Source organism: Oncorhynchus gorbuscha, linkage group LG06 (assembly GCF_021184085.1).
Source record: "Oncorhynchus gorbuscha isolate QuinsamMale2020 ecotype Even-year linkage group LG06, OgorEven_v1.0, whole genome shotgun sequence".
Lineage (NCBI taxonomy): Eukaryota > Metazoa > Chordata > Actinopteri > Salmoniformes > Salmonidae > Oncorhynchus > Oncorhynchus gorbuscha.
The window spans coordinates 60,894,052-60,906,735 of record NC_060178.1 but is presented as its reverse complement, the minus strand read 5'-3'; the positions used below and the strand labels follow the sequence as shown (position 1 = coordinate 60,906,735).

Genomic DNA, 12,684 nt, shown 5'->3' with positions numbered 1-12,684 from the left:
TATTCGTCACATGCATAGGATAAAGGTGTAAATGGTACAGTGAAGTGGTTACTTGCATAATAGCAATATCAAAAACAGAAAGTGTCCAGATAAAAATATTTTATAATTGTTAGAAAACGCTTACCTGACACACTTGTCTAAATTGATGGGTCATGTGAAGGAAATTCTATAACCACGCCCCAGCTACATCTAGCTAAATGGATGGGTCACTGTTGTCTAGACATGTGTTCATGAAATACAATAGATGGACGTAATCAACCCCAGACATACCTTGCTAATTTGATAGGTCATGTAATAATCTGGCCGAAGTGGAGTCTTTTGTTTAGACATGTAGCTAGCTGGCTAAACAATGAACCGGCATAATCCCAACTCATACTATTACAAATACAAACATTGTCATAGCTGTAGTATGAATCTGCAGGTAGCTAAAGCTAACAAACTGGGTTCAATGTTAGCTAGCTAACATTAGGCTATAACTAGCAATGCAAATGGATTTCTGATTCTCTAATAATATTACTACATAGATCATACACGTGACTTTAGCTAGCGAGCCAACATTTGCTAGCTAACTAACAGTACGCTTTAACATTCTGACAAAATTAGAAACTTCTCAATGTAGCTAGACTCGGAAGTTTACATACACTTAGGTTGGAGTCATTAAAACTTGTTTTTCAACCACTCCACAAATTTCTTGTTTACAAACTGGTTTTTACAAGTTGGTTAGGACATCCACTTCGTGCATGACACATGTCCTTTTTCCAACAATTGTTTACAGACAGATTATTTCACTTATTCACTATCACAATTCCAGTAGGTCAGAAGTTTACATACACAAAGTTGACTGTGCCTTTAATCAGCTTGGAAAATTCCAGGAAATTATGTAATGGCTTTAGAAGCTTCTGATAGGCTAAATGACATCATTTGAGTCAATTGGAGGTGTACATGTGGATGTATTTCAAGGCCTGCCTACAAACTCAGTGCCTCTTTGCTTGACATCATGGGAAAATCAAAAGAAGTCACCCAAGACCTCAGAAAAAAACTGTAGACCTCCACAAGTCTGGTTCATCCTTGGGAGCAATTTCCAAATGCCTTAAGGTACCACATTCATCTGTACAAACAGTATGCAAGTATAAACACTATGGGACCACGCAGCCGTCATACCGCTTAGGAAGGAGACGCATTCTGTCTCCTAGAGATGAATGTACTTTGATGCGAAAAGTGCAAATCAATTCCAGAACAACAGCAAAAGGACCTTGTGAAGATGCTGGAGGAAACCGGTACAAAAGTATCTATATCCACAGTAAAACGAGTCCTATATCCACATAACCTGAAAGACCGATCAGCAAGGAAGAAGCCACTGCTCCGAAACCGCCATAAAAAAGCCAGACTATGGTTTGCAACTGCACATGGAGACAAATATTGTACTTTTTGGAGAAATGTCCTCTGGTTTGATGAATCAACAATATAACTGTTTGGCCATAATGACCATCGTTATGTTTGGAGGAAAAAGGGGGAGGCTTGCAAGCCTAAGAACACCATCCCAACCGTGAAGCATGGGGATGGCAGCATCTCATGATGCGGGGGTGCTTTGCTGCAGGATGGACTAGTGCACTTCACAAAATAGATAGGGCATTGTTTGCTGTTTGGGGTTTTAGGCTGGGTTTCTGTACAGCACTTTGAGATATCAGCTGATGTACGAAGGGCTATATAAATAAATTTGATTTGATTTGGATATATTGAAGCAAAATCTCAAGACATCAGTCAAAGATAAAGCTTGGTCGCAAATGGGTCATGACACCAAGCATACTTCCAAAATTGTGGCAAAATGGCTTAAGGACAACAAAGTCAAGGTATTGGAGTGGCCATCACAAAGCCCTGACCTCAATCCCATAGACAATTTGTGGGCAGACCTGAAAAAGTGCGTGCGAGCGAGCAAGGAGGCCTACAAACCTGACTGTTACACCAGCTCTGTCAGGAGGAATGGGCCATAATTCACCCTACTTATTGTGAATAAGAACAAATGTTGTTCGGATTGAGGTCAGGGCTTTGTGATGGACACTCCAATAGCTTGACTTTGGAAGCTTTGGACTGAAAGCTTGTGGAAGGCTACATGAAATGTTTGACCCAAATTAAACAATATAAAGGCAATGCTACCAAATACTAATTGAGTGTATGTAACCTTCTGATGAAATAAATAAAAGCTGAAATAAATCACTCTATTATTCTGACATTTCACATTCTTAAAATAAAGTGGTGATCCTAACTGACCTAAAACAGGGAATTTTTATTAGGATTTAATGTCAGGAATTGTGAAAAACTGAGTTTAAATGTTTGGCCAAGGTGTATGTAAACTTCCGACCTCATCTGTACATGGAAGAACGCTTCACGGCATACTGGAACCATTTAACTTTGTAGCTACATCTTGTTTGTCACTTCGGTTCACACTGACCGTGGAATGTGTGCAGAAAGTATTCCATGACTTTTTCCACTTGATCTGTCGATAGCGCCGGCTAAATTCAGGGCAACAATATTGAGAAAAGTAGCAAAACTTTAGTAGTTCTCGATGGCTAACGTTAGATCTTTCAAAAATGGCACGGTAGAAAGGACTGTCAACACATACTGAACAGCATGCTACATGATAGACCATTTGTTTTTCTTGCAAAGCATGTAAACATTTTTATGGAACTATTATATTAATCTTACTATCCACAAAAATAGCATTAGTGTGCATTTAACTGTACTCAATGTCACATGCACAAGTACAGTGAAATGCCTTTTTTGCAAAGCTCTAAACCCAACGATGCAGTAATTAATAACAATGTAATACTAAAAATAACATAAGGTAGAACGAAAACACAAGAAATAAGAACATGAAGTAAGCGTACTATGTACAGAGTCAGTGTTCCATATTTACAATGTGCAGGGATACTGGAGTGATAAAGTGGACATGTATAGGTAAGGTGACTAGGCGTCAGGATATGATTAAAAAATAGTTGCAAGCAGCGCATATGATGTGTGTGTGTGTGTGTGTGTGTGTGTGTGTGTGTGTGTGTGTGTAGAGTCAGTATAAATGTATGTGCATGTTGTGTGTGTGAGCAAATGATGAAGTGAGTGTTTGTGTGTTGAAGTGTCAGTGAGTGTTTAGGGTCCTGTGAGTGTGCATAGAGTTTCTGTAGCCATTTTGTTAGCTATTTAGTTATGTATTTAGCGGTCTTATAGCATGGGGATACAAGCTGTTCAGGAGCCTGTTGGTGTCAGACTTGATGCACCGGTACTGCTTGCCGTGCGGATGCGGAGAGAATAGTCTGTGGCTTGGGTTGCTGGAGTCTTTAGCTGTTCCGTGCCTTCCTTTCACAACGGCTGATATAGAGGTCCTGGATGGCAGGGAGCTCGGACCCAGTGATGTACCGGGCTGTCCACACCACCCTCTATAGCGCCATGCTATCGCTGGCAGTGCTATTGCCATACTAAGCTGTCATGTCGCCTGTCAAGATGTTCTGTGGTACAGCTGTTTAACCTTTTGGGACCCATGCAAAACCTTTTCGACCTCCTGAGGGGGAAGAGGCGCTGTCGCACCTTCACGACTGTGCGTGTGTGTGGACCATTTTAAGTCCTTAGTGATTTGGACACAGAAGAACTTGAAGAAACTGGGATGATTGAGTTTGTGCCATAACCAGCCTCTCAAAGCACTTCATGATTACAGATGTGAGTGCTACAGGGTGGTAGGTACTCATTGTGGCATGAAGCCTTAGAGCATTTGTCTGGTAGAGAAGCGTCATTGGGCAGCTTGGTCTTCCTTTGTTTATCTGTAATGGACTGTAGCCCCTGCCACATGCTGCAGGCATTGGAGCCTGTGTGTAGTATGATTTCACCTCCTATATTGTCCTTTTGTTTGTTTTAATGACTCTGCGGATGTCATAGCCAGACTTCTTGTTCTTGTCCTCATCCGTAGCCTCAGGGTTGTCTGCGATAGCCCTGTGTGCAGTAGCCCTGTCCATTAGCGCCAACCTCCGTGTTAATCCAGGGCTTTTGATTGGGGAAGTCACTGTGGGGACAACGCCGCCGTTTCATTTCCTAATGAAGTCGGTGGCAGGTGGTTAGTTCGTCAAAGTTATCGGCAGAGTCTCGAAACATATTCCAATCAGCGCTTAGAAAGCAGTCCTGTAGCAAAATCTCTGATTCTGGTGACCATTTCTCACCTGAGCGGGTCACTGGTGTTTCCTGTTTGAGCTTCTAATGTAAACAGGATGCAGGAGTACAGAGTAATATAATAATAATAATAATATATGCCATTTAGCAGACGCTTTTATCCAAAGCGACTTACAGTCATGTGTGCATACATTCTACGTATGGGTGGTCCCGGGGATCGAACCCACTACCCTGGCGTTACAAGCGCCATGCTCTACCAACTGATCCGATTTGCCGAATGATGGACGAGGGAGGGCCTTGTATTCTTACTTGTGGGTAGTATAACAGTGGTCTAGGACTTAATCGCCCTAGAGGTGAAGAATACTTTTAATTGGAAGTTGGGCATCACATGTTAAACATTGCTGTCAACACATGTTAAACATTGCTGTCAATACTATCATGTTGGTTAAGAAAGAAGTAAGTAAGTAAGAAATGAACAACTAGTGCTTATGTCTGGATACACTTGATTTGCAGTTAAGATTTGAATTACATTTCAAATGTAACAGTTTATACTTTTTGTTCAACTGAATAAATACACTTGTAGACGCCACATTTTTAGTGCCAAAGTCCGACCCTTTTCAGTGAATTTTAGTGATATTAACAATCCAATCCCTCTCAGTAAATGAGTGTTTGAATGTGCGCCTTAGGTTTTTTTTTTCCTCGTTCATTGATCCACAGGGCTACCTGCTGCTCAAACACCTTCAGTTAGTTAGTGTATGCATTGACGGTGCCGTCTCAATGCCTGATGCTCTGGTCTCTAGAGGACTATTACTACCAATGTGACAACCGTGTGGTCGCTGCAGGCCAGTGACTGCCAGCCAGGGCTATTTTTTATTCTTGCCTGAATTCATACACTGCTCTGTTCGCTACATACTTCAGTCTGAGACTGCCATCGCTGAAGTTGTTTGTGTTGATGTCAAAATGAGGGCGTCATCTCTGATTTAGATCATGTCTAACTAATCAGAGGATCAAAGACTAATCTTCAAAATGCCGCTTTACCCACGTGTGTCTTGGCTGTGGCCCAACCCATTGGCTTCTGGGAGGTTCAGACTAATTGCGGAGAAGAAACTAACGTCTGTGGGCGTGGCGTTTGGCCGGAGCAAGGAATTTTGGCAGTTCTGCCATAATTGAATACCGCTGGGAGACCCAACAATCTGCCACAAGCTGCAGGTCTGTTCGCACACCTCATTTTATTCCTTTGTTTTATGATCAGCTTATTTATTTGTGAACTATTTTATTCTCTATTTGTCAAGCATTAGTTGAAAGAGTGAGCGTTTTGCTTACCTGGTGGTTCTACACCAAAGGCAACTTTTGTACTTCAACACACATTTCACATGATCTACTTTAAACTTCTCAAGTATTCAAATGCATCCAGATTCAGCAGCTAGTTCAAACACTGTCTGATTGCATGTACTCATGCCCTTATTCAACAAGTGAGCTAGCAATTTACCCCCTTGTTTTGTCTGAGCTTGTGAGACTGATTTTGTTATGTACAGTATATTCCACTTAGAAGAAGCTGGGGGGTGCGCGGGGGGGGTGCGCGCTGTTTTAAGATGGTCATACCAAGAGTCATTTAGCTATTTGATTTAGAATTTTAGGAGCCCTTTAGGTGTGTGTGTTAAAACATTGAATCAGGCTTTACTGCTATTAGCCCATAGAAACACATTGAATAACAGATTCATACATGGTCAACAAAAAAATATCTAAAGGTTGTTTGTTTTTAAGTCTCCTATATCTGAGCGATTATAAGAAAGTTTTACACATTAACCCCTTTTTTTATATGCACTAAACTACCTCCATACTGCCATTCATTTTTCAAACTGTTACCAGGCTATATTCAGTCGAGTCTTGTGGGCGTCGTAGAGCAAAACAACCGTTCGGGTGCCACAGATGTTTTCATGGCCAATTTTCGGGATGTCTCATGGTCTGACAAACACTGCTGTAGCTCTGCCACCTTCCACCGCAGATTGAGCAGGCCGACATCGGCGGAGGCTGTGAATTGAGACGCAGCCCATGCAAAACTGAGATCTCTACTTTAAACAGGCAGATTTGTATGTGGATTTTTTATTTATTACTCTAGTTAGATTTTCGCAGGGCCGTGGACATCAGCTGTGGGGGGTTTGGTACAATGAGTGCGTACATTTGTAGCATCTTGGCATTTCAAACATCTTCGCCCTGCCAGCACCAACCTCTTACCAACTAAGCCACTCAGGACCTAGATGAAAACATAGTCGCAGAAAGTGGTAGTTCTTGAAATGGGTCTACAGACTGAGATCCAATTGCTGTAGTGAGCTATTTTTGCAAATTCAAACAAGTGAAGTGTCTTGAAGATGACATATTTTTGAAAATCAAAGCATTGGCCATAAGGCAATGTCCCCTTGACAGTCCTTATCCATTATGAGAGAAAAAGTAAGACCGAGAGGAAGCATGATAAAAGTACACCAAAGGGAAACCTGGATAACCATGGTTATAGAGTCCTCCTTGCAAAAGATCTGGCAGTATGGACATTGAGAGGCAAGCAGGCGGGCAGAGAGACAAACAGGCTTGGCAGGCAGAAAGCATTGAGTCATCCTGTGTCCAAGTGAGCTGCTCCCTAGGAGGGGGTCGGAAAAGTAGCCGTGTATACAAATCATCTTATCAGGCAGGCAGCAGCCATCTGTGGGAGATTTGATGGATTCTGAAGATTGGCTAAGGAAACACAAGTCAATTATACAGCATGGCAGGAGTTTCCCAGCAGCCCAGTCCTGAAGCTTATCACTAGAGTGGATTGGCTGTCTGTGAGCACCAATTCACACTGCTGCACATGTGATTGTTCTGAGAGAGCTATGCTTTTGTCTCCCCAGGCATTATGCCATATATAGTATACCCACTTTGCCTCAAACTGTTCCTCTATTGTTGAGTTTATGTGTATTGTTATAATTTGCAGTGAGTAAGCGGTTAGTACAATAGCATGTAAAATGACCATGACTGTGGCCATCAATGGACCCATGCAGATTTGCATCACAATGGTTGTCTGCGGTGCTTATAACAACACAACCAATGTTTTATAGGAAAGAATGGTGCTAAAAAAAAGGTATCTCACTGAAGAATGAAACACAGCAAATATTGACTCTGCGCATCTTCATGTCATTGTCAATAAAAGCCTTTGACACTTATGAAATGCTTGTAATTATACTTCAGTATTCCATAGTAACATCTGACACTAAAGACACTGAGGCAGCAGACTTTGTGAAAATTAATATTTGTGTCATTCTCAAAACTTTTGGCCACGACTGTATATAACCTTTGTGTCCACATGGATGTGATACAGGAGCTGCTTGTAAGCTCATCATGAGTCATTGACCCATGACTCTTGGCAGCTTGTTTGATCGCTATACACAATTGGGCATAGGTCACAGGGGTATGTCGTGTACAATTCTGACCAGTAGAGGAGTCACCTGGCAGCCCTATACAGTTGTATTGATCCTGCCTGGCCCACCCCACTGACCAGAGGAAATGAGGGGGAGGCGGGCGTGCCGATCGTTGCTCACCAGGATCGTTAGGGCATCAGTGAGCGGGGACTGTGGAATCACTTATTCTCTCTCTGCCCATTTTCCATTATCAATATCACAGCCTTGGCTCGTCACACCCAGTATCACCGTGATAGAAGGGCCCTAGATGCGATGCCGGCCTTTTTTTCTTTACTTCAGCTCCTCACTTTCTTTCTTTCTCACCCCCCCTTCCCCCCTTCAAATATCTCATTGGAGGTAAGCCTTTTTTTTCCTTGTTCTCTCTGCTTTTTGTTCCTGTGAACATGGAGTCAGGGACAAGGAGACATTTGGTGGCCAGGGAAGAAAGGCAGCAGGAGACTGTCTCCTTCACAGCGCTGACTGATAGATCCCACTGTTCTCTTCCATTCACATATCAAGCATCAGACACCCCCGTGATGTCTAACCTGGCAGCCGTGTGTTGGTGTCATTCACTGCTCTTACTCAGAGACTGATCCACTACAGGATCACGTCAGCTCTTTTAGAAATCATCTGGAACTGTAATTGACAATCGTGACGCCACTCGTATCCCACTGAGATGTGCCACTTTCTAATTTGGATGGGAGCACAAAGTCCTTGCATGGGAGAGATATGAGTGCTAAGTCTTTGCCACTCGGTTATTAGGGAAAGTCGAAGCTTAATGCATTTGACATGATAATCTAAATACTCCCACTGCGAGCTCTTAAAGTGGAATCACATGCTGTTTATAAGCACAGCAAGTCGGGAAAGATTTGTCAGCTCTTGTGAGATGCAGATTTTTAAATGTTTTATATATATATTTCCACACTGAGGTTGGAATAATACTGTGAAAATGATAATGCTCTTTTTAGTGTAAGAGCTGTTTGAAAAGACAGCAAGAATTTCAGCCTGTTTTGGTGGGATGGAATTTACATGACCAATAAGAGTTCCAAAATTCTCTGCAAATAACAGCTAGTTTTCAGTTTTCCCCTCCCCACTCAGACAACTTCCAGACAGTCCTAGCAAAATTCTTGCTTAAGAAATTGCTATTTGCAAAGAAGCTATTTTAAAAATGATTTTTGACCATTTTAATTTAAAACAATCACAGTACGGTACTTAATTGTTACCTAGAAATGATTTGACATTGAGATAAAAACGGCTACATTGGACCTTTTTAAAGTTGTTGCAGTTAATTGAGGGAATTGGGAGAGAGTGTGGGTGGGGGAGTTGTTCTCATTATGAATTAACATGGTTTATTTACAAGTTACATCTAATATTAAGTACTTTAAAGTTCAGAAATTCGTTCTAACATGATGTCTTTGCCCGTCTGCAAAACCTGTCACGTTTTGTGTTTGTCTCCTCTTGTCTTCCAGCTGCCCTATGAGCTGCAGGACATGGTGAACAAGCACATGAAGGCCAGTCTGCCGGATAAGAGTTCCCAGGGGGCCCAGGGCCAGGACTCCGACACCATGAGCCTGACGCCCGCCGACGTGGTGCCCACCTCAGTCATTGCCCGCATCCTGGAGAAGCCTGAGCCTCTGGTGCTCAACTCTGCCCAGTCCAGCAGCAGTGCAGGCCGGCCCCAGGCAGAGGACGTGTTTGTGCATGTGGACATGACTGGGCCCCAGGCAGGAGGAGGGGGTAGAGAGAATGGGGGTCCCGGTCACAGCAGCAGGGCCCCAGCCCAGAGCAGCCAGGTCCAGGAGCTCCTCCAGCAGAACGGCATGTGTCGGAGCCAGAGCAGCCTGTCAGCAGACGGCCAATCAGGAGAGGAGGGTAGAGAGGGTGGTGCCTTCGAGAAGCTCAACCCCTACCCAGCCCCCCCTCCGCCCCACCCCCTCTATCCCGGCCGCAAGGTGATCGAGTTCTCCTCGGACGACAAGGTGAAGATCCCCAAGAACAGCCCCCTGCCCAACTGCACCTACGCAACACGCCAGGCCATCTCCCTCAGCCTGGTGCAGAACGACGAGGAGAACGAGCGCCAGCGCACCGTGCCAAACAGCCCCGCTGTGTCGGACGGGGGCTGGCGATCTGGGACGTCCTCCTCCTCAGGGGGAAGGGGGCAGCGTGACCCCTGCCGCACCCCTACTCAGCTGGACACAGCAGACCCTCTCTCCAACCAGTCCAGCCCCTTCAGCAGCCCCCCTCAGCCCCCCAGCGCCTTTGCCAGCTCAGGTAGCTCCGAGGAGGACCTGCTGGCCAACTGGCAGCGCATGTTTGTGGAGAAGATGGCACCATCCTCTGAGGGCACCCTGGTCAACCGCACCTCCTTCAGCAGCGAGACGGTCAAGGACCTGGAGAGGACCCGGACCGGCAAGCCAGTGGGCGGGGGTTCCGACAGGGGGGCACTACGGGGGGCCTACTCGGACGGGGAGGAGGGGTCCTCCACCCGCAGCTGGACAGCAAGCCGAGAGTCCAGCCTGGACACTGACACCAGCAGCATGGCTGACCTCCGCACCAGGAGGGGGCATTATGGAGCAGACTTCTCCACAGAGGAAAGCGAGCAGCTGCTGATGGCCCTGGACCCACTGGACAACGACCGAGACAACACCAGTGGCGACACCGTGTCAACGGCCATCACTGTGGAGACCAGCCCGGCGGAGGCCAATAGGAATGATTTTGTGGACGAGACTGGGTCTGTAGGCAGCTCTGCAGAGGAGAGAGACATCCTGCCGCAGGACTTCCCCGTCAAAGCCCCCCGGGTCCTGGCAGGGCTAGAGGACTACACAAAGAACACCCCTCCCCTTCCCGCAAACTCCTCCACTTCCACCCCCGGCCGACCCCTGAAGAGCCCAAAGAGGATGGGAGTCCACCACCTCCACCGCAAAGACAGCCTGACCCGGGCACAGGAGCATGGTAACCTGCTGGACTGAGACTAGGGGACTTTACTGCTCTCATTTCATCGGTCATCTGACAGACTAACTCTTCAATGGTCTGTGGACTCTTTATCTTACCAGAAAAGAGATGATTCGTGTTGGTCCTTCCTTTGTCCGTGCTGCTGTCTCTCATGAGTTTAGTCAGGAAATACACACATTCTCTAGTAACCACATTCAAGAGCTGACTGTTCTTTAAAAGATATGTGCGATGCCTGGCTGCTGGTTGAATGGTAAACTTTGCAGTTGTTCTTTCCCACTGTAAACCTGCAATCTCCTCCAGTAGCAGAACAAAGGGTCCTACAGGGGTTTCTGAATGAGGTTAGTTTTCTGTCTCTCAAACACTCCAAAACTGTTGCAGAGAGGAGAATGGCGACTACAGGAGATGCAGGGTCATTTCCTGTGTGTAAACATCCAGCCAGTGTGTGTTCTCATTGAACAGCCCAGATGGTGCAACGTTTCATCTAGTCTCTTGAGATGCTCGGCGATATGCAGGATGGAGGGAGTTGTTGCCTTCTCCCTGGTTGGTTCTCTCTTACCCTGGATCCCCCCTTCCCCCTAGAGAAATGATATGTCATGCAGGAATGTGATAACAGGAGAACTTTACCTCCATCTCTGGACGAATGGTGAAGAGGGCAAGCACTTGCAAGCGCATGCTGTTGTCTGGTGTGAGTGGATGGTGGAACGGACCCCCACACGGACTCTCAGTGCCTATCCCTCTCTGTCTGAGGGGGTTTCTAACCCCACAATTCCCAGAAAAGATCTATTCTGATGCCCCTCTGAAGCACCTGAAGTGTGCAGCAGTCTGTTGAGGACCCACTCTTAAGGGCTCTCTTCTCTGTAATTGGTCAACTACACAAGAACTAGGAAGGTCACCCTCAATGAATTCCTGAAATTGTCGGTCTCACTCAAGTTTATTTTCTCAACACATTAGTTTTCATTGATTTGTCTTTCTATTATCGTAATTGTTACCTTTTTTATTTCTTCAAATCGCTTCTTCATTCAAATAATTTTGATTTTGACATTTAGATTTTTATGCAACTATTATGGCTGAGGTCTGGACATAGTATGACGTTAATGGTCGAGAACAGTCAAAGTATTTCTACTCTTTCACTTTTGTTCTGTTATTGATCTGTCATTGGATTTAGTCATCTGTATTTTCATTTCAAGAAACAGGCCTATAGTTCTATTGTTAACTCTGGTACATTACATGGGGTTTTACAAAGGAAGACCTAAATGGCATGGAACAGTGTTTTTCAGAAGAACCACGACAACCTTCAAGGTATTTTTGTGGATGTGTTTTGGAAATATTCACTAGGCCCTGGGGGGGTAATTCTCCTTGAAGATGCCTTCAATTCTCATTGTGTACCACTTCTGTTAGCAATGTATTCAGTAACGATAGTATGTTTCCAGAATATCAAAGTGACGAGGAGTAATCGAAGGCGAAAGGTCTGCATGGTATGACAGGGCTGGTTGATGACATTTTTACTATTTCTTTACCGTTGACAATTTCCTGATCAGGAAAGTATTTGTTGGTGTACTACCCAGTCTCCGTTGTGAGGGTTCACAGAGGATGTTATACTAGTAACTCGTCAACTGTGGAAGAGGATAATGATTTCATATGTTTTCCTCTGTGTTCAGCCAACCTTTTAAGTATTTAATCAGTGTGCTTATCAGATGTCCCCACCCCTAGATATTCTGGTGGAGAGAGTTCAGATCAATTGAAAAAATGCAAAGTTGTTTTAATCTTTGGCCATTTCTAAATACACCTAATCTGGAATGTAATCATGGCTTTACGGTATTTGGCGTTTATTTTCGCTATAGGTCCATTTTCATCTACATGCTTTTGTATGGATGTAATTTTTGATTTTATGGATTGATTTTTGATTGTGTGCGTGTGTTCCTTTTGGACTTTAATTTGGTCCAGTATATTCAATTGACTTACCGTTCTGTATTTAGCCATGTGGAATTTGTCTTAATTGTAATCCATAAAATGTGTTGAGCATCAGACATTCTCTACCTACAGTTGAAGTCTGAATTTACATACACTCAGGTTGGAGTCATTAAATCTCGTTTTTCAACCACTACACAAATTTCTTGTTAACAAACTATAGTTTTGGTAAGTGGGTTAGGACATC

At 44.3% G+C, this 12,684-nt stretch overlaps 1 protein-coding gene across 2 annotated transcripts in view; it reads left to right on the top strand.

Moving 5' to 3' along the window:
- LOC124038182 (tight junction-associated protein 1-like) overlaps positions 1–12,684 on the top strand; it is a 124,521-nt gene extending 111,837 nt beyond the window's left edge. For both annotated transcript variants that reach the window (XM_046353721.1, XM_046353720.1), the window contains exon 10: positions 9,047–12,684. In XM_046353721.1, coding sequence (XP_046209677.1) covers positions 9,047–10,546 — 1,500 coding nt within the window. In that variant the 3' untranslated portion in view covers positions 10,547–12,684. The remainder of the gene's footprint in view (positions 1–9,046) is intronic.